This window comes from Battus philenor, unplaced genomic scaffold (assembly GCF_028537555.1).
Source record: "Battus philenor isolate CCGP_79_NKW_IND1 unplaced genomic scaffold, ilBatPhil1.0.hap1 SCAF_14, whole genome shotgun sequence".
Classification (NCBI taxonomy): Eukaryota; Metazoa; Arthropoda; class Insecta; order Lepidoptera; family Papilionidae; genus Battus; species Battus philenor.
In genome coordinates, this window is record NW_027181676.1 from 5,181,332 (window position 1) to 5,205,033 (window position 23,702).

General features: G+C 33.9%; 1 protein-coding gene across 2 annotated transcripts; it reads right to left on the minus strand.

Moving 5' to 3' along the window:
• Window positions 1-10,038: 10,038 nt before the first annotated feature.
• Window positions 10,039-23,128, minus strand: sxc (O-linked N-acetylglucosamine (GlcNAc) transferase sxc). Of its 2 annotated transcripts, XM_068761259.1 has the most exons (10): window positions 22,865-23,128; window positions 22,520-22,730; window positions 21,951-22,134; window positions 16,998-17,066; window positions 15,354-15,550; window positions 13,633-15,274; window positions 13,130-13,421; window positions 12,701-12,881; window positions 12,175-12,279; window positions 10,039-11,799 (listed from the first exon to the last, which is right to left on the minus strand). In XM_068761259.1, the coding sequence occupies exons 1-10, from the start codon at window positions 22,998-23,000 to the stop codon at window positions 11,640-11,642; spliced, it is 3,177 nt and encodes a 1,058-aa protein (XP_068617360.1). In that variant the 5' UTR covers window positions 23,001-23,128; the 3' UTR covers window positions 10,039-11,639. The 2 variants fall into 2 exon arrangements, with proteins under 2 accessions (XP_068617360.1, XP_068617362.1); XM_068761261.1 differs by lacking the exons at window positions 16,998-17,066; window positions 21,951-22,134; window positions 22,520-22,730; window positions 22,865-23,128 and adding an exon at window positions 15,973-16,975.
• Between the last annotated feature and the right edge of the window lie 574 nt (window positions 23,129-23,702).

Genomic DNA, 23,702 nt, shown 5'->3' on the forward strand with positions numbered 1-23,702 from the left:
TCAATAATATTATATTAGAAATCCATATTCACATTGACCACTGAGTAAATTAGTAAACAGTAAGCCTCTCAGAAAGGACACATGCTTCCTTTGTCAATTATAAAATGGATTTCGCACGTGTGCAAAACGCAAGTGACTAAATTCCAGACCTATTAAAAAGTCGAATTAATTTACTCTAGTCATGTCTGCCTAGACCACTAGTACAAACGTGGTGCTGAGCTAGCTTTTTATTTTAACTAATATTCAGGAATAGTTTTGTAGTTGAGGACTGGGGACACAGCCTTATCAAATATGGTCCTGCGCTATACTTTCAAACGCTATATTAAACACGTCTATTGCTCGTAAATAGTGATGGAAAACATAATAAACCGAGAATCCCGAGAATAAGTCGGAAAATTACGTAACTCTTAATCGACACTGAGCCTGTGGGATGCATAAAAAAGGAAAATAGAATTTGAGCGCGGCCGCCGCGTTCAGTGACAGCTGGCTGACAAAACGCGACGGCCGATAGTCGGCCTGTCCTGCCTCGCGAAAAACTTAGACGCGGTACAGCGGTCTCGGTAACCCTTATAAGTCATTTTCTCTCAAAAAAAATACCAGCATGTGAAATATTTACCCGCCTAACCACAATACGACATATAATAAATTTAAAAAGTTCATGAAACTTAGTATGTGGCAGTAGAGAGTACGTAAATGATAATGAAGTAATACATTAATTGCACGCATTTCATGACGACACTGTCGACTATTACACTTCAATTCATAATGGTTACTGAACGAGTTAAAGGTTATTTATTATTCATCGATAGTTTACAACAGATAGTGACAGTTGAGAATGTCCGAATTGGTTTTTGTTAAACAATACTCGCTAATACCGTCTTATCTTCTATTTTTTAACTTCATTCACTCTTCATATTATCTAAAAATCGATAATACTTGGGATTATAATATTTTTACCTATCATTAATTAGTATACAATGCTTAATGTCAGAAATTTTTTTTGAAAATTAGTTAAGGTTTAGAATACTTTATTTCTCATAATATTAGAAATAATCCGATACTGAGACAAAATTAAGTAAAACGGTAGTTTTTACTAAATACCCGTTTAGTTATTAACTATTTAGCTATGGATGTTAGTACAAACACCGAAAGTATCAACTACACCGCACCGCGTAACGTAGTTGCACTACTATTTTATTTATTGAGTTTATTTGATTTTATAGTTGCGTTCAGTTTGCTAATTGTAAATGTTAATTTAGTTAGCGTATATGTAATTTTAGTAAACATATTTTAAGTGACAAAAAATATTCTCTTCATAATTATTTTTGTTTTATATTTAACCTACAGGTGTTTAGTTTAATTTTAAAATACTGTTTTGCAAGACTAATAGACGGTCAATTTCCATTACATGTTTAAGTTGTTTATTCAAATTAACTAAAACTATCCACAATAGTCAAACTGTCCAAATCTTCTCAAAGCGCACACAGCAGATATTGGTTTGATGAAAAACAAAAAAAATGGTTGTTTGTGTTCAGAGCGATTGGTTATAGGTGAAAACGCTTTTACACTATGTATAAAGTGAATCCGAAATGGCAGTACAAAGTCAGCAGGCACAAACAATATTTTATTTCAGTATGTAATTGATAATCCGGATTGTTAAAAAGTTTTTTCTTATTATATTATCATTACGTTATTAACATTTATGAAACGATTGTTTTTTTTAAAAAAAAAGGGTGTACAAACATGTTGACAATATGTTATTATGACAATAAACTATACATTGACCCCTATAAAGCTATAACTAACCACCCTGTTTAATAACGTAAATGCGTAACTACTATGTATATATATATATATATATATATATATATATATATATATATATATATATATTTATATGTGTGTGTGTGTGTGTATATATATATATAAAGTATTTTTGCCACACATTAATGCATACATTAGAAGTTGGAGTAAGCCGGAGTCACCACCAACGTTCATTAATTTTTAACTAAAACAAATGAAAAACGTCATTTATTCTATAGATCAAAGAAAACTGTCTTTGTTTCATTTATAAACTGCACGACTCCAGGTTTTACAGAGAATTCAACAGCTGCGTCTCCGAGTGCACTGCTCGTAAAACTAGTGGGGGACTTTTTTATGTCACTAACCGATGTGCTGACAACCTGTTTCAATTGACGCAACACATTTCGAGTTACGTTCGTTCATGCATTGAGATATGGTTATTACGAAATTAAGGACTTCACAATCTATTGGCCGCAACATAATATCAAATTAAATTTATATTATATTAATATTTATCTCACTTCGTTTCTTTTATGGTTTTTAAAAAACTTACAACTATTTAAAAGTTTTGTTCGAACATTTATGTGTAATTCTGTCATCTGAATATGAAAAATACAAGTTAAAGTATAAATATAAGTGAAACGAACAATAAAATTAAAAATGTGTTAGTTAATAGCACCATTTTTATAAATTAGACGATAGTTTTAAGACACAAGTTAATATCGACGTAGAAAATTTTTGTCATATTTTTTTTTTGTTTGTAAAAGATTTGTGTTTTCATTTCATTGCAATTGTCTAAATTGATTAAAATTGATTGATTTCTTTCCTAATTTCTAGTGCTCCACAACATTCATTTATTCCACTTATTTTTAATTTGTGTCCGTCCACTATTCTTTATGTTTTTGCTTATAACTTACGTTACAATAAATTGTAACACATGTAAACTGACCTAATTATTAAAAAAGATGTATATATTGATAAAAAAATCATAAAATGTGTTAACTCTTAACCTCAAAATTTGAAATTTAAGCCAAAACCTATGTGAAATAAAAAAGGCATTACTAAAAAACTAAAGGAGACGGATATATAATCGCGTACTATTTGTTTCCTTTCTTTACGTATTAATTAAGATATTCCCTTAAGTCAATCGTTATTACCTTTGGCTTAGAGTAGTATGGCAACAAAATATTTCTATGGTAGAGACTTAAGGAGAAACTTAAAAAGTTTAAGTAACTTGGTTTTGTAAGCCTAGTCGTAATTGAAGGCAGCACAAGGAACAATCACATGCATTAAGCTTTAAATTACCACAGGAATGGACCGCGACAAGAACATTAAAAATATTCATTCTTAGAAGACAGCTAAGAACACGATTATTTAGTAATTGAAACTTATGGTGTATGTAATTTTATTTATGCCATAAGAATAACTACCGAACTTCATAACTGTGTTTTTTTCTGTTTAAAATTGCATAAAAAACGTTTGTTAGGTATTTAATGCTTACAGCTAATACTATTACGACGATATAAACAGCTTTTCTGTTTAAAAAAAAGTTTTTTAGATATTTAATGCTTACAGCTAACACTTATACGACGACATAAACAGCGAAACTAATGTACATATTTTAATATAATGAAAAAGCCACATCTTTGTTTTACAGTTTTATTGCACTTAACAAATATCATAATGCGAGGCATTATATGCTACGAGCGATTTCCAGCACAACGTCATATTACAACCGGAACTTTTTTTTATTTGACCCCCCTATTGGGTGCCTATCCTTCCACCCCTATCTGGTTGGGGACAGGGATTTAATTTATTAATTTTTTTTTCCAATGTACTTATTTTTTTATATCTATTCTCTTCTTTCATTCGTCACAATATCTACCTTCTACTCTGTCATTCAAAAATTCGATCAACTTTTCTCATTCACTCTAATTACCTTTCATCCAACCTCAATCACTGCTTAGGTCTGTTAGGTCTATTTACAATTACAACCGGAACTTATAATCTCCAACGGATGTATTACCGCGGCGTAAGTATACACGCAAACTCAACAATTACTTTCCCAGTATCCTCGTAACCGGCAAGAAACGTTACAACTGTCATTTATTGTCTCAGGCACACGTTACGCAAGGTTTTCCAGGTGCGAACGTAACATTTTATGTATCCACAAAACGTAACCTGATAAAAAGGTACGTACGTAAAAAAGCCTTAAAATGAACATCGTACACAATACCTACGATTTACATAGTTGTTTACTATTAATAGATTTAATAGATAATTATTCGAAGTCACCTAGAAACTCGTCGGAATCCAATTACAAAAGCCACACAAACAACAAGAAAAATATCGGTTTGAACAGCTATTTTTTTTTACTACTGGCAATAATGGACATACGTTACGTGTGCGACAAATTACATTGGACTAACATCTACGGGAGTAAACATCAAGAACAAACTCGAGAACATGACGACAGACAATATTTCCTGTAGTATGAATTATAAAATACTAAAACAAAACTATTACTCCTTATCACTTCTAGAAAAGTAGGATAAATTCACTAATAAAAAGGTCGTATACATTTCCAAAACCGTTTTGTGTTTAATCCAAAAAAAATATTTCACATAACTAGTTGTATTATTGGTTGTTCGGAAAGTAATTTCGGTTTTCCCCGTCAGAGGATTTAATTCTATTCTTTTGATCCCAACTTCACACTTAAGCCGCACAGCATATACGTGTGTGTATGTGTTTGTGATTTTACGCAGTAGTTTTTGGTTGGTACCCTTTTTAATATGGAGAGCAATATGCAGCATTTTCGTTATATTTTTTTACTTTTTATCTATAGAAAAGATAAAAATTCTGTTCAAGCCAGAAAGAAATTAGCTGATGTGTATGAAGAAGATGTGTTGACAATACGCCAGTGCCAGAACTGGTTTCCAAAATTTCGATCCGACGATTTTGATGTCGCAGATGCGCTGCGTTCTGGAAGGCCGGTTGAAACTGATAAAGACGCGATAAAGGCATTAGACGATGCGAACACGCGAGATCGGTGAGAAGTTAAATCTATCGAATTTAACTGTTTGTAAACCTGAAAGGCCTGGGTTTGACCTCGAATCTCGATATATGAGTTCTCCATGTCCTCACGGATAGTAATTTGTATCTTCAATCATTTTATAGGCGTGGAGTCATGCTACTACCAGAGAGATGGCAAAAGGTGATGAATCAGAAAGGCCAATAAATAATCACCAAAAATATTTATTCATTATACGAAGAATGTCTTACATATTCACAAAAAACAAAATTGCTTTTTAAAGAACCCAGTACATTTCGGTATTTGTATGAATAGGTGCATACTATATACACGTATGATATTAAAACATCGTAACAGATTTGTTATTACTGAAATAGCATAAATAGTGCCCAAAAAGTAAATCTAATACAAAATATATTGAGACATATATATAAAAATAAAAAGGAGAAAAAACCGTCTCGAATTATATAAGCATGTATGCGTCTTATAAACAATTTAGCCGGAATAGATAAAGAGAGATAATAAATATGAGCAATAATAAAGAATTTTGGATGATAAAGAACCTAAAACTTAAAAAAAACAAACACAACGTTCAAGTCTTGTCAAAATTGTAAAAAGATTTAGACTAATATAGTAACGTCATAAGTTTCATTATAATTGACTATGTAATTTATATTCTCAATAAACTTTTGATTGTCAATAATATTACGCTATTGATAAGAAATTAAAAGATTTACTTAAAGTCAATATCGGATTGTCAATGCAACCCAAAAAGATAACTTTACAATGTAAGACATTTTTCGAAATTGTACTGATAAAAACCTCTTTTAATAGTGATTAACAATTAATACTTTTCTGTGAAACAGACGCTCGTTTATTTCACAGAGATGTATAGGGAGAAACAAAATATGCACATGCCTTCACTGCCACGCAGCGCGGCGCGAAACTTTACAACGAGCTTTCGCAAACTAGCGCATACTTTGTACAGCTTCAACAGACCAGCGTGGTAGAATATTTGATGTCATAAAGCTGCATACTTTATTTAAAACTAAACTGTAATGCTAACTAACACCGAAATAATCTCATACGCTGTAATTAGTTTCACTAGTAAGTTTATTTAACAAACAATTAATGATTAAACGTAATATTTTGTGTATCCGGTAGTCGCAGCGTGGGTAGGTCCCCAACTAGGCCGACGACGTAATCAAGATTGCAGAAAGTCTCTAGATGCAGGCAGAGCAAGGCATTGTAGCAATCTTTAGGGGTAACCTATGTCTTTCAGAAAGAGTCTATCGACTGAAAAATGATAATAATTATACCAGTCAATTTTATAAAAAATTTATAATCAATCCCTAAATTAGTATCGGTGCAATTTTTGAGGCCACGTAAAATCAATAATGGGTTAGTTAGTTATATATATGTATATTAAAATGTAACAAAAACCAGTACTTTGTTTTTTTTTAATGACATTTTTTTTCATTCGGTGCATGTTAATTCCTTACATTTAAAAATTAATTATGAGTTAATATTACCACCATGTTTGTCGGAGGAATTTCTTAAAGCGGGTGTATAATTAATTTAATACAAAGGTTGACAGCCTTTCTACAGCAAGAAAGGAACGAGCGACACGCTACGTTTTCTCGCATAATTAGTGGAAGTTTGCCTCTTACAACATGACCTGCAAATGCATCGCGATCTTTCTTTAATATTTACATTACCGTACATATGTATATAAATAATTAAACATATTATCAACAGAAACATTGAGTTTACTTAATTTATTTCATTTTTCTATTAAACATTGTCATAAATTTAAAAGTAAGATAATAAGACAACCCACGAGATCTTAAAATCAAAGACATTTCTAATAAATATTTAGAACCGAAAGTAATCAATTATAATGCAAAGTGAAAAGTGTAAATTACATAATAGACCTCTACGAGTATATTTCCCGCATAAAAATGATATAAAGATGTAAATGCTAAAACGAATTAACAAATTCCAAATTACATTTCAATATGACTTGAACCTTTCAGATAAACATAATGATAATTAATGTTGTCAGATGGTGTAGACAATACCTATAATTTCAGAAAATAATTTACATTTCAGCTGTACGGGGGCTCTTTGACAACTCCGAAAGTTTTTAAATTTCCCCTGCAGTTACTATAAATGCAACAATGCTGTCGTTAATCTACACTATCTATTAATAGGCTCCTGTCAATGAAAAAGTGAATTTCGTGTGTTGATTAAACATTTCGTTTGTACAAAAAACCATCTTTCTTACCAAGGTAAGCTCGATAAATACTATAGGAACTGTACACCATCAATGTTGATGGTTAAGAAATGGCCTATTGAGCTCCAGTGTTGTCGTGTCAGCACCAGAGACGCCATACCTTTAAATAACCCAAAAGAGGTCAAAAAATTCATGAAATAATATTGGACGATCAGAGAATGAAAATAGGTGATGTGGCTGAAGCTTAAGTTAAAAAGAGAAAAGTGGTACAATGTCCGACCAATATTACTCAGAGCTTTTAGACAGATTCGATATTAATTTAAAACATTCGGCGAAAAAAGAGTCCTGTCCTATCAAGACAGTACAAAAACACGCGTACACACGTGTGTAGTCACCATGTAAAATATCTATAACCTTACCTATGAACTGCTGCCCCCTTCAGTTCATTCTCGACTATTCCCTTTTTCAAAATCTGAAAAAATGGCCGGGTAGTATAAGATTCGGATCGAACGAAGGGGTCATAACCGAAACTAACACCTATTTTACAGGCCAAAAAAACTATTATTTGGAAATAATATAGAAAAATTGATCTCATACGTTATTACATTGAAAAAAAAAACGCTCGTTTGCCGCTATTATTTTATTCAAATAGTTCAATCTTCATAAAATTCAAATAAATTTATGCAACATAATATTTTCAGTTTCATTTTGGACATGCAAATAGTTTGTAAATGACAACCGAGCCAGCTCATTTCTGCGGTCAAACTTGACGCTGCTCAATCGTTATTATTTGGAACACTGCACTTTGAAAAGCGGATCGGCTTACTAATTATAAACGAGCGGTTTATTAAGGACCGCAGCATGACTTCCGGGCCTAGTTCACAAAATAAATTATTGTTAAAACAAAATAAAAACAACTTTATTGTTATTTACAATTATGCTACGAGTAAAATCTATTATTCGAGTAGCTTGAGTGAGAACCGGGTATAAAGAACACCTAAAAACGGCAATTTACTGCAGTTGAATAATCTTTAAAGATCATTAATGATGTCGTTATTTTTTTATTTGGATAAGTTAGGAGAGGTCGTCGATGAAGACGACTTCATTGCAAGGAAATTGCATTGACTTTATATATTATTTTAATAACGTCACGCTGGTGCCCAAAGAGTATGCATATTTCGCGGGTTCGAGGCGGCAGGGCACAGAGGGCGTATAACCTACGACTACGGTAGCTAACTCGAGCGCTCTCGAAAGGAGCTTCAGCTCTCGCCTCTACATACTACTGTTTCACTTGATTAAAATATTGAGGACTACTCCTTAAAACGTGTATCCCAAAAATTGTGATGTACATGACTAGAAGCAAAGACAACTTCTTGTATCTCTTTTGTATAACAGAACCTCGGTTTGTAGTGTTACTCAATGCGCGTTTAGCAATCTTATTGGAGGGTACCCCAGAATCTCGATTCGATTGATTATTATTGACAGTTTAAGTGATTAAGTGGTATTATTTTTTTTTTACTACGATCAAAAATATCAATCCACCAAAAATTTTTAAGAGTCCAATTACGAGTGAGCTTATTAAATTAAATCTTAATACTTGAGGGATCGTGTAGCTGTATTAATTTCATATTCTCGATTGAAGACGAAATCTGAAAATATTAAATCTTTCACAACCTACTGTGAGGATTTACATCATCGTAATATTACGTAAATAATAATAAAAAAGGTTAATCAGTCTTACTTCATTAAAAATATCATTACCAGTGATTACAAACTAAATTATTTTCATGTATATTTTACATTTTTAAGGATTAATTTAGTTACTTATGTTTATTTCTACAATAATTTCATTTCGACGATAGTAAACGTAAATAATATTTAAAACTTCGATTCAGATGTTTCTTTATTCATTATCTTTGGTAATTAATATTAACCAGACGAAACTCATACAGTGCTTAGTATTTTGAATGTACTTTTATAAGCAAATTAAAGGTAAACATGGTTGTATTGGGAGCTAACAGATATAAAGATATCTAAATGACTTTAAACACAAATCTGTTACGAAACGCATTTAAAAAAAAAAACAATAATCATTCGTCCTATTTACTGTCAGAGTTGTATTCATAACAAAAAATGAAACTTTGTCCTTGTGCCTGTACATCGCATCCTTACGGCGTTATGACCTGCCATCGAGACAGCTTGTGCATTTTTAACTATTAGCTCTATCCGACAAATAAACGTATAAGTTAACCATTTGCACTCGAGGATGTTTTTGCGCAGACCAACTAGCAACTCAAGAAGTTTCAGAATACTTTTGATGAATTTACATCCTCCAATGTCAAATAACTACACATTTAGTATCATCTTTACGAGCATAATTTCTTAAACATTAGCCTTGGTAATTTTGCTTCGTACGATATTTCATGAAACAGTTGCAGTGATGCATACTTGGGTTTATCGGGACAATACGGTAATATGTTGTTTGATGTCTTTCGGTATGTTGATTTCGTTGAGAGCAGATTTTGTATTCTTTCCTACTCTTATTAGAATGATATGCAGCTTTAAATTTAAGCATAATTTCGAAGATTCAAACTTCGACTTTTCTATTCTTCGCCGCGACTATCATGTTCATACTTGGACCGAAACACATCCGGTTCGTAGTTGTTTAGTAATTTCGACGTCGCATCTGCATTTGAAGGGACATAATTTTAAATATAAAATTATACAAAGTGTAGTAACGTGCGTCGAAAAAACGTAAACAATTACCGGCGCGCATCAAGTTACCGCAGCGAAAATTGAAGTGGTGAGCGAGTCAGCTCTCGAGTGCAAAGCGTTAAATTTAAAAATGCGCCATTTTAAAGAAATTGTTGGTCTTATGTTTTTTTTTACCCCCTTCTTGCCAATATACTCTAATAACTAAACAACCAAGACTTTACAGTTGTACACAAAATAAAACGTCATCTTTATTCATTATTTATTATGTCTTATTAAATTAAAATACAAAATAATATTTACAATCCATAATGAAATGATTTCACATTCCTCATCCTCATTCTTCAACCTAACACAAAAAACAAGAGACATCACAACATCTTGTATACCATGTTAATATAATGGACAAAACTTTAACAATGGCTTACTTATCATTCATGTGAGAAAATAATATCACAACTTGTTACTAGTAACAAACTTCATGAAGAGCCATCAATCCTCCTCCATTCTCCATCTTCCTTCAGAAATCACTCGTCCTTCCATTGCTTATTTAAACTTATTGTTGCGTCATTGTCCAATGTTTTTGATAAGCCATTTGCTTCTTAAATAACTCTACATGACATGATATTGAATATATAAATCAACTTTATCATCAGCCGAACATAAATTCAAATTTATATCAATCTACACATGAAAAACATTTTCATAAGAGATATTTAAAGTATGATTATTAAGAGCTTTGAACACAATATAGACATCGGTTATAGAAAAAAGATTTGAAATTTTGCATATGCAGTATAATCATATATAGCAATCATCATTAATTTATTGTATTAGCTTTTGCTTTAATATTTGACGAAGAATAAATTGTTACATTTAATTACTACTTTTACATTTAATTGGCAAAAGTTTATTGAAATAATAATACCATTATATATATAGTTACGACAGAATTTACACAATAATAGTACTAATTGTTAATCAAAAAATTAAAATCATAGACCATACCAAAATTCTGAAATCGTCAAGTTCACGCCATTTAGTTGCACAAAGTTCAGTCTTATCCCACAATATTCAATATTAAAAGTAATAAATATATTTGGTATGATTTATTTAATAAACATCTGGTGCAACATAAGCCAAATGATTTTTTTTAGATCACTTGAAAACTGGAAATTGCCACTTACAATGTGTTATTAGTAGATTGATTAAAATCGTGTATTACATACTACTCTCAACAATGGCTAGGATAACAATGAACTCGAAAAATTTTATAATCCGTATACTCCTTGTTGCTTACATTGAAATTGTGTTTGAAAAAAAAAAAACAAGCAACTTATTTAGTTAAAACATATCTGTACGAAAATATAATACATTCTGAAATCTATTACATCTACTTAATATTTTGTCAAATCGACAATAAACTTCTCACACAACAAGCTAAAATAAGTTTAGTTGACACAATATAAGTAGTATCTAATTATTGCAAATTCTGCTGATAAAAGGCCACTGAGTACTTTTACATGATATTGCTTCATTAAAATTGGCTTACATTTGAACATATTCAAAAGGCAAACTTCAATATTCCGCAAATTTGACTAGAAGAACTACAGCTGTTTAGTCCATGGTTAACGAACCGCAACACAATACTGAAAGTTGTGTCAAATAGATCTAGAACATGGCACATTGTCCAATGATCAGTTAATCACATATGCGCGTGCAGCTGGAAATAAAACACACTAACAATTTTAATAAGGCATCTATATAGATATAGATGTGTCAACTTGTAATGTTTGAGTACAGCTGGCTATGCCCACACTTCACACTGTTGGTCCGCCCGTAGCATTTAACGGTTGCCTATTTGTCGATAGCCTGCACGTGGTCAGGGCGCTCGCCTCGCGAATACTTTGCCCACATTCTGGTGTATAGCATCTCGAGGCCGGTCGCGTATGCCTTGCAGTCGAAAAGCGGGCTCTCAGTCCTTGCTGTCCAAACTTTCGCGCGAATCGCTTTTAAACTGAAAATAAAGAATTATTATACAATTATGAACATTTTATACTCTTCGTTTGATTTTCACTAAGTAAAAACTTTTGTAATCATCTGATAGTAACTTGTTGCATATATATATATATATATATATATATATATATATATATATATATATATATATATATATACAGATTTTGGTACAGTTTTACCATGAAATCTCTATTCAAATTTAACTTACATCAAAAATGACAAAATATAAACTGTGACAACAAAGGAATCTAAACAGATTTTATAAACACGAAACAGATACGACGAATAATATAACTTAAAAAAAAACAATCAACAGCATGTAAATCCACTTTTTCACATAAACTCATAATCGTAAATTCCTTTTTACACTTACTATTCTTTATCGGTGCCTAATCTTACAGCTATATCTTGATACTCCTGTCGCGTCCTTGCAATCAATTCAGGACATCCAAGGGTATTAAGTTGAGAAGCTGCCACTCTAAAAAATAAAATGAAACATGAAAATAAATATGTTAATGTTGACTATTCAAGTCCCTGACGGTATCACAAACCAATCACAGAACGCGTACACAATGCAACAGCTTTATTTAAATTTATTATTCCATTATTATAGTACTATTCTTCCTGCAGTATAATATACTATTGAAGTTTAAAAGGAGCTGTGTGGTGTACTAGCGTAAAAAATATCCGGGCGCTCGATTTGTACAATTCTTAAATCACGTTTAGTTGCCCTCGGTGAACAACGTGTTGGGTTTGAAATTTTACCAGCACAAGCTGTCTAGGACCCCCAAAATGGTTCACACATTACTCGGCTGAAAGTTTTTAGAATATACACTAGTATATAGATATCTCACCAGCATTACTTGATACGTTGCAATGTAATGGGAAAAACAATTTACCTGGATGCTAGAGTTTCGCCAGGTAAGGTGACCACGGGTGTGCCTGTCCACAAGATGTCCATGCTGGTTGTGTGTCCGTTGCAAAGTGGCGTATCCAGGCACACGTCGGCGAGCTGCCCGCGCCGCACGTGCTCCTCCTTAGCAGCCACATTCGAGAATATTATACGTCCCGGAGGAAGACCTGTGGTAATTTGTAAAAAAATCATGAATATAATTTTTTTCGCAAATTGTTTGTCTTTATTATTAGGCGATATTCACAATCGCTCTGAAAAAGTTAATTCTATCCTTTCCTACGAAATCCAATTTAAAACCACAAACCAGTGGTATTTTAGCACATAGACAAAGTGACTCTCTATAATGGAAACATGAATAAAAAAAATATAATTTTTTTATTACTTAGCATAATTATGCAGAACACCGAACACTTACCTAATTGTTGAGCGGTGGACTGTAAGTTGGGTTCACCCACAGCAGGGAACCTCAGGAGCCACAGTACACTGTTAGGCACGTGTTTTAGAATATACACCCACATGTGTAGTGTCAGTGGATCGATTTTGTAGAGCTGATTAAAGTTGCAGTAGACTACGGCGTCGTCGGGCAGGCCATACTGCTGGCGCGTCGTTATCACGATCGACTGGGGCACCTCTTCTCCCGTCGCTGCCTTGTTGTTGGTTTGCGTCGTCGCCAAACCATTTTGTAATATCACTCCATTTACTGACGTCTACAATCAAATGTACGTGAAAATTACATTGTATTAGTATTTTTAAGGATAAATTCAGTGACAAACTATTTTTTATATCCACTAATTTTCACTCGATCTGCTAAAATTTTCTTTGAAAAAAGTATCAAGTCCTATTCGTGGGAGAATTAAATACATAAGATATAAGACTATACATAAGTAACGAAACCTGTATATAATCCAAATTACTGACCTGCACTTGTCCTGAAGCGATCATAGTCTCGATGGGCGTTGTCGTGGGCAACTCGGCAACTTTCAGAGAAATCTCCACCGGCCTCGCTGCACGCACGACTTCCTTGATTTCCTTGATATCGGTGTTCTCAACAAGTGGGGACAGATCCGTCGCGTTAATAACGGCTACATTATCAGCTAAACCGCCCAGGCTGTTGTGCGACTTCACTTTGTCGCTTACAATCAATCGCTCTTGCAAGTGTGGGAACATTTGCTTGTGGTCTCCAACGAAATATGTGTGGGGCATATACGCTAGTTTCTCGCTATATTGACTGGCTAGTTCTAACGGAGACGTCACTGCGTCCGTTACGAGATAATCCATGTAACTCGCCCCGCTAGTTCCCGGGTACCCAAGCCACATGACTTGAACCGGAGCAGGACGCAAAGCGAATATTTCATTCCGTGCCCCTTTTGTGTAGCCATTCATATTTACCAAAATATGTATACCATCTGCGTAAATTTTGTCAGCGGCTTTCCCGTTGCAGGGCACTTGCGACAAGTCGATAAAATGCTCCGCCTCCTTAGCTACCTTCGATCGGAAGGTAGTACCGTCGTCGGGACTCAGGGCGTAACAGAATATTTCGACTTTAAGGCGGTCGTGCAGCCCGGGCACGGATTGCATCAGATGTGAAGTAGGATGGTTACCGAAGTCACTGCTCACGTAGCCAATGCGCAAGCGCCCCTGCAACTCGCGGCTGAATTTGTATTGAGCTTTATGAAGTACCTGAACCTTTTCTAAGCAAAGATTCGCATGACGGGCGGCGATCGCTTTCCGAAACTCGTGCGACAGTGGATACAGCATAGAGTGATGAGGATGTACCGAGGGCAGCCTGTTCTTTTCGAGCTGCTCCGCAACGATACTTACTAGTTTCTTCATCCTTGCTTCATAATCTGTCCAGTCACAAACGATCTGCAGGCAATGTGCCAAATTACAGTAGGCATCAGGAAAATCAGGTTTTAGTTTTAAAGCAGTTCTATAAGACTGTATTGCTTCTGGAATATTTCCAGAGTCTTTGTGGATGCTGGCAAGGTTGCTGTGTGCATCAGCGAAGGCGGGGTTAATTTGTATAGCCCGCGAATAACATTGCAAGGCTCCAGCTACGTCTTGCATTTCTTTAAGAGTATTGCCCATATTACTGTAGGCATCGGCAAAAGCGGGCTGAATTCGGATAGCTTCCTTGTAATGCATTAGCGCTTCATTGAGCTTGCCTTGTTGTTGTAATACAGACGCCAGGTTGCTATGGGCGGCGGCAAATTCCGGGAATACTTCTAACGCTTTCAAGTACAATCTGGTCGCTTCTTCTATGTAGCCTTGTTCACGTTTGATATTCGCCAGGTTATTCAGAGAATCGGCATGTGACGGGCACAGACGTAAGGCCGTGTTGTAGCATTCCTCCGCATCGATAACTTGTCCCTTTTCTTTCAAAGCGTTCGCCAGATTACAGTAAGCATCTGGGAAATTCGGTTGCAACTCTATCGCTCTTCTGTACGTATCGATTGCCAGATCAATCAGACCTTGCTCATAATAGACGCACGCCAAATTTCCATGAACGACGGCATTATTTGGGGAAAGATTCAAAGCTCTTAAGTACGCAGCGACTGCCCTATTAAAACAACGAAGGAAGCATTAATTAAATGTTGATAATTACAAAAATATTTCAAATTAGGTTTTTTTTATCTTACCTATCGAAAATTCTAGCTTCCTTGAGAACATTGCCAAGGTTGATGTAAGCGTCCAAGAAATTAGGATCTAACGCTACTGCTTTTTCAAAATGGTGAATTGCCAACCAGATTTCACTTTGTGCGTTAAAAACGCATCCTAAGTTACTCCAAGCCACTGCAAAGTCGGGCCTGGTTTCGATGGCCTTCAAGTAACAAGCCTACACACACGAAAAAAATGCATATTACTATTTAATAATATTACAATTTTCACATTGATGGATTATTGAAATGTGAATTTACGCCAGAGTAGAAATTTACACCAAGGCGATGAATGGTGTCCGGAGGTCGATTTGAAACAAAGGCGACCGAGCACCAATCACCATTTGCTCATGAGATTACGCCAAGTGCACCCTACTATACGCTACGCCGAGAGCCACAAACATCAGTAGGAAATGCAAACGACAAGTCCCGGTTAGAAGGCACGGATGTACAGATGATGTTCAGAAACACGACCGACCAACGCTTCCACTTCCTATCCGATGAAAGAGGATGGTCACGAACATGAAAAAGAACAAAGTGTGCACGACATGTGTCCGATATCCTGTCCAAAACAATTTCTTGCAAACCTTTTACACTTTACCTTCGGGGCACAGTACGTTGTCATCGCGGCAGGAAAGCGACTGATGTACCAACCGTTACCCGGCTACTAACAGCACCGCTCACACCTACTGTCTTACCAGACAACACCTTGTGAAAATATAACAGAATTAGTTGATTTTGAGTCAAACTATTTCACCCGATCTCGGCATAGTTCTACTAGTATTGCAAATCAATGTTCATGGTTCGAGAGGATCATTGTCGCCCGCGCTGTCATCGAGCAGAGCGTCACGACAGGCATGCCATGAATGACCAGGTCGTATCGTACAGACAAACATAATATTGTACACTACCACTTCTCGCTAAAGGAATGTGAACATAACATACTATTGACTCCTTTGATCCTCCATTGAAATGTATATCAAGAAATCACTACGAATCACTACAAGCAAAAGGATTAGATTAACTAAGTGATCTGTAGAAGGCAACAGGACATTTTCAAGTACGAAACGTTTGTTAGACCACTACAATCAGCATACTCTCTCTTTAGACATCAACTTTCCACACATCGATTTGTTATCCGTTAAAACGTTTCCGATCTTTATTTAGTTATCGAGGTCTAATAATGATCAGATAACCATATCCGTAGTGTGGAAAATTTATATTTTTACGCATAACGCAGTCACAAAATATTAAAGTAAATTGAAAATGGACGCTTTAGTGTTTTGTGACAGGGGTTAACCTCTACATGGAACAAATCAGTAGACAAATATTCAACGTGATAATTGCATGCGTCAGATACCGATTTGTTCTCACAGAAGTAATAATGGTTTAAACAAACGCGCTTCTGACGTTTAGCTTACGTTATTTGAAAACAGAGTGAAATAATAAAGTTGAAACCATTATCAATGAACGCAACGCTGTAACCACAATACAATGGAGTACGCAATGGCCGTGTACGCTGACGAAACAGAGAGTACGCTGACATGTTTCCGCACAAAGAGAACAAATGTAGCGTCCCGTTGGCTTCAGGGCAAACCAGAAAGCAGAAAACGAGATTTTATTTACCTTCGCCTCGTCGAGACGACCAAGGGCCTTGAGTAAATTGCCAAGGTCACTTCTAACACAGTAAAGTTCCTGCAACAATATGAAAATCTAAGTCAACGTTACATTCCGGTATAATTAAAGTTTAATAAACATTTGTAAATGGATTAAATTCTTATTTAGGGACTTAAATATCAAATTTAATTTGGAATAGTCCCCCATCATATACTAAAACGCATAAAGTATAAGCTACGATAGATACCATTTTCCAACACCTCGGACGTCTTCAGTTTTCCACGTCACATCATTCTATCATAAAATATACTAATTATTATTCAAAAACAATAGCACATAATTCTAAGAACAAGTTTCCGGTTTGTCAAAAGCTAAGAATAACGATTCAATCGTTATTCTTAGCTTTTGACAAACAACTTTAAAAAACTACTTCTTACAATTAAGTTTAAAATGAAGTATAATAATGTTGCTTGTGTGTATTATTACTACTATATACTGTCAACAAAAGTTTTAATACCCGTAAAATAAGATTGTGCTTTTCTAACTACACATAATTAAATTAATTCGCTCTTCATACGTATCGTATCAATACGAGATACAAAGTAACTTATTTCGTTACGTATACATAACGATAATTCTATTTGTAAGCGATTATAAAGACAATTTTAATACAAGACACTACGGCCTTTCCCTTTGATAAAATTTTATACTTCAACAACCTTTATAATCTAGCGCTACAGAAAATTTTGAAACACAAAATTCTGAGCAGCACCGCGTATCCATCTTGAGACAAATTGGACCAGTAACCAAGTATTGGACTAACAGTCTTTGGAACTGGGACAATAACAATCACAAATTATCTGGCTTCGCGTCAGAAATGAACGCCGCAGTGAATTCTACCTGTAGGTTCAAATAAAAGATATCTAATTAACACTAAATGTATCAGATCCGATTTAGCTCCGCCACTAAGTCCTTATCGGTAAAATATATATTTTTATTTCTTTGCATTTGTATTAAGATTGTTAATGTTGTTAGCAATTTTTAATAAATAAAGTAGAATAAATCACGCAAATTTTGTAAAATTTTTAACTCTGTAATATAGGACTGTTATACAAAAATTCTATTCAAATCGTAACGGCAATAAGAAGCCCGAATACAAGACATTAATAAAGCGACATCAATAAAATAATTCAAAAAACTTGTAAACATCATTCTTTTTCTTGTCTAAAATAATAATATTCATCTTGTAGATGCTTTTGATGACAGGTTCACAAAGAGAACAATTTACGAAACGCCTTATTGAAACCATTCAACTGTATCTTAGCTAGGACCGAGGACAATGAATTTGAACTGTACACATCAAAGTCAATGGATAACAATCGAAACAATAGGTAATTGCCGAAGGAGGAAATTATTTACTTGAGCAAACAATTTTCGAGGTTATGCATATTACTATAAAGTAGAAATTTGCAATATCAACATTTTTTACATAACCTCATACAACCGTAATCACTGTATCATAATCATATTAATAGTAATTCTTAGGTAGCAAACAGACATGTCGTCATCTACTTCTGTATTCAAGTCGTAGCTCATTTTTATTTACTACTTTAGACAATGGATATTTTATCCAAAGGAAAGTTTAAAAAAGGTAAATTGTAATTTTCCTGCAAATATATGTTCCTGGACTATAACTATGAAGTTACAACCCGACCGGAACGGATGTACCGCATGTTAGGAAAGCGCATATACCTAACTAGGGTTGCTGGTCAGATTGTACTGCCTAGGATCAATTTAAAGAATATTCGGATTCTAATCTATTATACTGAGAGATGTTCGTTCATATACTCCAAAAATCTGAATACATTTTATTTTAACGACTGAGCGCATAAAACAATAACACATTCACGACAGCGCGGGCCACCGGTAGCCCGCGCGAGATTGTCTCAACACCGGTCGTACGTATTCGATTGTATATACATTAATTTTTCAGCGTCTAAGATTGTTCTATTAGATTTTGAAAAAATAACGTACTTTCATTAAAAACCTTCATTTTTAATTACAAATGCGATTAATTATATATCTTAAACGTAAGTTACGTCTTAATTCTTGTAGTTTTGTTGGAGGCAAAATCTCTGCCCTTTTTAAACAAATTTTGTAGCATTTCTTGCATCGTTTATGGGACTCTATTATAGGCCCTTTTTGTGGTTGAAGAACATGTTTATTAGACGGTATATTACATTATATTGGATTTTTTTACTAAAAGGTGATCAATAATAACTTCCCTAAATTGAAACAGTCATATTTTTTGTGCCCCATCTTTTATAAATATACCAGGAATTCACGAGAGAAGTTCTGCATTTCATTTGTATTTTTACTTTTCGTTACTATTTAATAGTATTTCGTAAACAACTGTAATAAACATATAAAATAAAAACCCACTGCACTACTAAACAAACATAAAACGCGTATACATGTCTCTACAGGCAAAAATCGCGTGCCGACAGATGAAGCACGGCATTAATTTATATTCATTGAGTATTAACCAGGCAGTAAATAATTTATAAGAATGTACTAAAGTTATTTATGTATGGGTATATATATATATAAATAGTATTCTTATAAGTATATGCATTATAGTATAATTGGCAAAACCCTGCATTTTACCAACCTTTAAATTCTAGGAATTTAAATGTTTCATACCCTCATACCATTTAGATTATGTTTACATATTTAAAAAAAAGTAATAGATATAGATAGGGTAAGTGCTATGGTGCGCATGAACATAATTAAATTATACTTAGTCTGGCAATAAATACTGTTACTATTCAAAAAAAGAAAATATTACGTTTGAATTTGGAATCTGTCATTTTTATATGATTGCTTGATGTGTTTTCTTATTTTCGCGCCATTATATTGTTAAATATTTTGTTATATTAAAATGGAGTGGGGTGATAAAGAGAACCGAATCGCTGTGATTGCCTTACATAAAGTAGGTATGGAGAAAAGTGCAATTTTTAAAACCCTCCACCCGCTTGGTATTAGTCAAATGTTTGTTTACCGGGCTATTGATAGGTACAATGATACCTCCTCTGTTTGTGACAGAAAAAGATCTGGCCGTCCACGTACCGTTCGTGTGAAAAAGGTGATTAAAGCAGTTAGGGAAAGAATTCGAAGAAATCCTGTCCGTAAGCAAAAGATTTTATCTCGGGAGATGAAGATAGCTCCTAGAACCATGTCGCGTATATTAAAAGATGACTTAGGACTTGCAGCCTATAAGAGACGTACTGGTCACTTCTTAACTGATAATTTAAAGAAGAATAGGGTGGTAAAATCCAAACAACTACTTAAGCGGTACGCAAAGGGAGGTCACAAAAAAATTTTGTTTACGGATGAGAAAATTTTTACAATTGAGCAGTATTTTAATAAACAAAATGACCGTATTTATGCTGGAAGCTCTAAAGAAGCTTCGCAATTAGTAAACAGAGTACAACGTGGGCATTATCCCACTTCAGTGATGGTTTGGTGGGGTGTTAGCTATGAAGGGGTGACTGAGCCATATTTTTGTGAAAAAGGTATTAAAACGTCGGCACAAGTTTATCAAAATACCATTCTTGAGACGGTAGTTAAGCCTTTAACTAACACCATGTTCAATAACAAAGAATGGTGCTTTCAACAAGACTCGGCACCGGGTCATAGAGCTCGATCCACCCAATCTTGGTTGAAAACTAACGTTCCGGACTTTATCAGCACTGAAAACTGGCCGTCGTCAAGTCCTGACCTAAATCCATTGGATTATGATTTATGGTCAGTTTTAGAGAGTAAGGCTTGCTCTAAACGCCATGATAATTTGGAGTCCCTAAAACGATCCATTCGGTTGGCAGTGAAGAATTTTCCTCTAGAAAGAGTTCGTGCTGCTATTGATAACTGGCCTCAACGTTTAAAAGACTGTATTGCAGCCAATGGAGACCACTTCGAATAAACATTGTATATTTTTAATAGTTATATATTGATGTATTAAACTAACTCACTATGAAAGGAATAAATGTTACGTATAAAAAAAAATCGTGCTTTTCTTTATAACAATATTTATGGCAAGACTAAGTATTTTCAAAGCTTTGCTGACAATACCTTAAAGGAAGGTCATATCATTTATCAACAGATCAGCAGTTTCCTGTTTGACCTGTCACTTTATGGGATAATAAACATAGCTTTTAAGTTGCTGTTGAGATCATTGCTATAGGTATTTATATTATTTCTTACAATAATACAATTGCATAAAGCAATTTACATGTCATTAAAACTCTTTTTCAGAGCACTTCTTGTTAAACTGACACTTCAGAGACAATGTGCTAAATGCATAGGAGGATTAGAAATAGATTTAAGAGCTTTAAATAAATATAGTCCATTTGCTGTTTCAATATGTGATAAGCCTTATTGAAAAATTAATACTTTCAGAAATAATAAATAACAATGACAATATAAGTGAAAGCATTATCAAAATTCACACTACTGCATATTATTGTTAACCATTCTTTACTGTGTCCCTGCAGACTTTTTACTTACTGCCAGAAGTTATAGGCCTGTGACATCCCAATAGAAAAATATAAACTAATATTAATTATTTCAAAGCCATCACTTTACACAAGGCTAACAATGGGTGTGTTACAAAGCTTTTTACTCACATATTAGGTAAATATTCACCCCTTTACAGCTTTTACAACTATATCCAACCTATATATAGTTCAATTATTATAATTTGTAAAATTAATCCAAATGGAAAGATTAAAAGATGTGCATCTTTTAAATTCACTCTGTCATTGTTTTAAAGCATACAATGAAAGTTTTCACTTAATATGTAGACAAAAACTCCAACAATAGAACAGAATGTGCATATAAAGTATTAACAGAAAATAATCAATGATCATTGTTGGCATGTGAAAGCAAACTAATTTTACTTACGGGATTATATTGCAGAGCTGTGACATAAGCTTGCACTGCTTGCTCCATATCTCCTGCAGCCACAAGGGCAGCAGCCAGGTTAATATAGCCATCAATAAAGTCTGGCTTCAACCTCACTGCATGCTTGTAGTTCTCTAGCGCTTCTTGTAACTGTCCACGTTCTTTGTAAACATTTCCTAAATTGCTGCAAGAAAACAGAAATTACTAATTAAAAGAAACTTCATTATTCTCACATAAATATAAATCCAATCCTTTGATATATATTAATATAATAGATAAAAATATCAAATGCATTAATAAACAACTGACCAAGTTGTATATCTTTTGATTTATATGACTATTGTGTATCTTATGTACTATATGCTCAAATCTGTAATACTTAAGCACTATGGTCTTGTCCTCTTTCCTCAGAACCTTTCCTGTTGAGTTTAACAGTAGTTCAACAGTATCGGTAGTCACCAACATTAATTTTTTACAACGATACACCTTTAATTAGTCCCTAAATATGTAAATCACACAATCTTAAATTAGTAAATAATATTTTCTCGTACACTTTTTGTAAATATTACCTGTAAGCTTCAGCCAGTAGAGGGTTTTGCTTGATGGCAAGAGTTGAAAAATGGGCAGACTTATCCAATCGACGGCATTGAAAATGAATTGAAGACAGAAGCAATAACACACCGGTGTTAGTGCCATCTTGTCGCCACAATTGCATACAATGCAACTCTGCACTATCATAATCTCCGGCTTGGTACTCTCGATGTGCCAACTCCAACAATCCTAATACAAAGCAACTAGTTATTTTCGTCTGTTAAACGTATCGTGAAACAAAGTTGAAAAAATATTAGAAAAAGATGTGTACGATGATACACGTGTACAATTAGTAACGTATGAAAATAAAACAAATATCCTACCAACTGTAGATATTTGGGGAATGTCCGACATTTTCAATATCACAGCATTTGCTGGAACACCGACTATTTGTTGAGGTTGCGTTGTCACAGATTGAGGCACTGGTACATTTGCTTGAGGTTGCATTTTGGTTATCATATTTTACACAAATTTTAACTAAGTACAACTAATAACACATAACCGAATAAAACAAGAACAAATAGTTGTTAGTAATTTTCCATGACAAAAATTGCACCAAAACTACCACGACAGTCCCCACAAAGCAATGCGATTAACAACGCGGAAATTATAAGCACGGATGCTTTATTGTCGATGGTTTCATCCGTTTTCGCACTATTTTTTAACCAAGTTTTCGAAAATGTAATAAAAATATGTAAAATAATACAAAAATAAATGAGAAATTTTAATGTTCAGATTTTGGATTTTAGTGTTATAATTACATGTTTAATTTTTAGAATTATTCAGACATAAAAAAATTATTTTTACGCTTCCGCTGCTTGTGGAAATTTTACGTTACAGATTATGTAAAAATTAAACAATAATCACAAAACTGCTACAGCATCATCGGGACCTAAATATAACAATACAGCTAGCATTTAACCAGAGTTGCGTGATTTTTCAGATTTGGTAACGCGTTTGTAAATAATTTAGTCACTGTATATATTATACCATGTATATAGTAACCATGTTTTTACTACACTTTTGCAATTAAAACTGTACAAAGTGATATTGTTAAAATTAAGCATATCTAGTCACTATTTATTTTTCTTTATTCTTTTTGTACTTTAAAATGTATTCTTAACTAAATCCCGAAAGGAATCTTCACTTCCATACGAATTA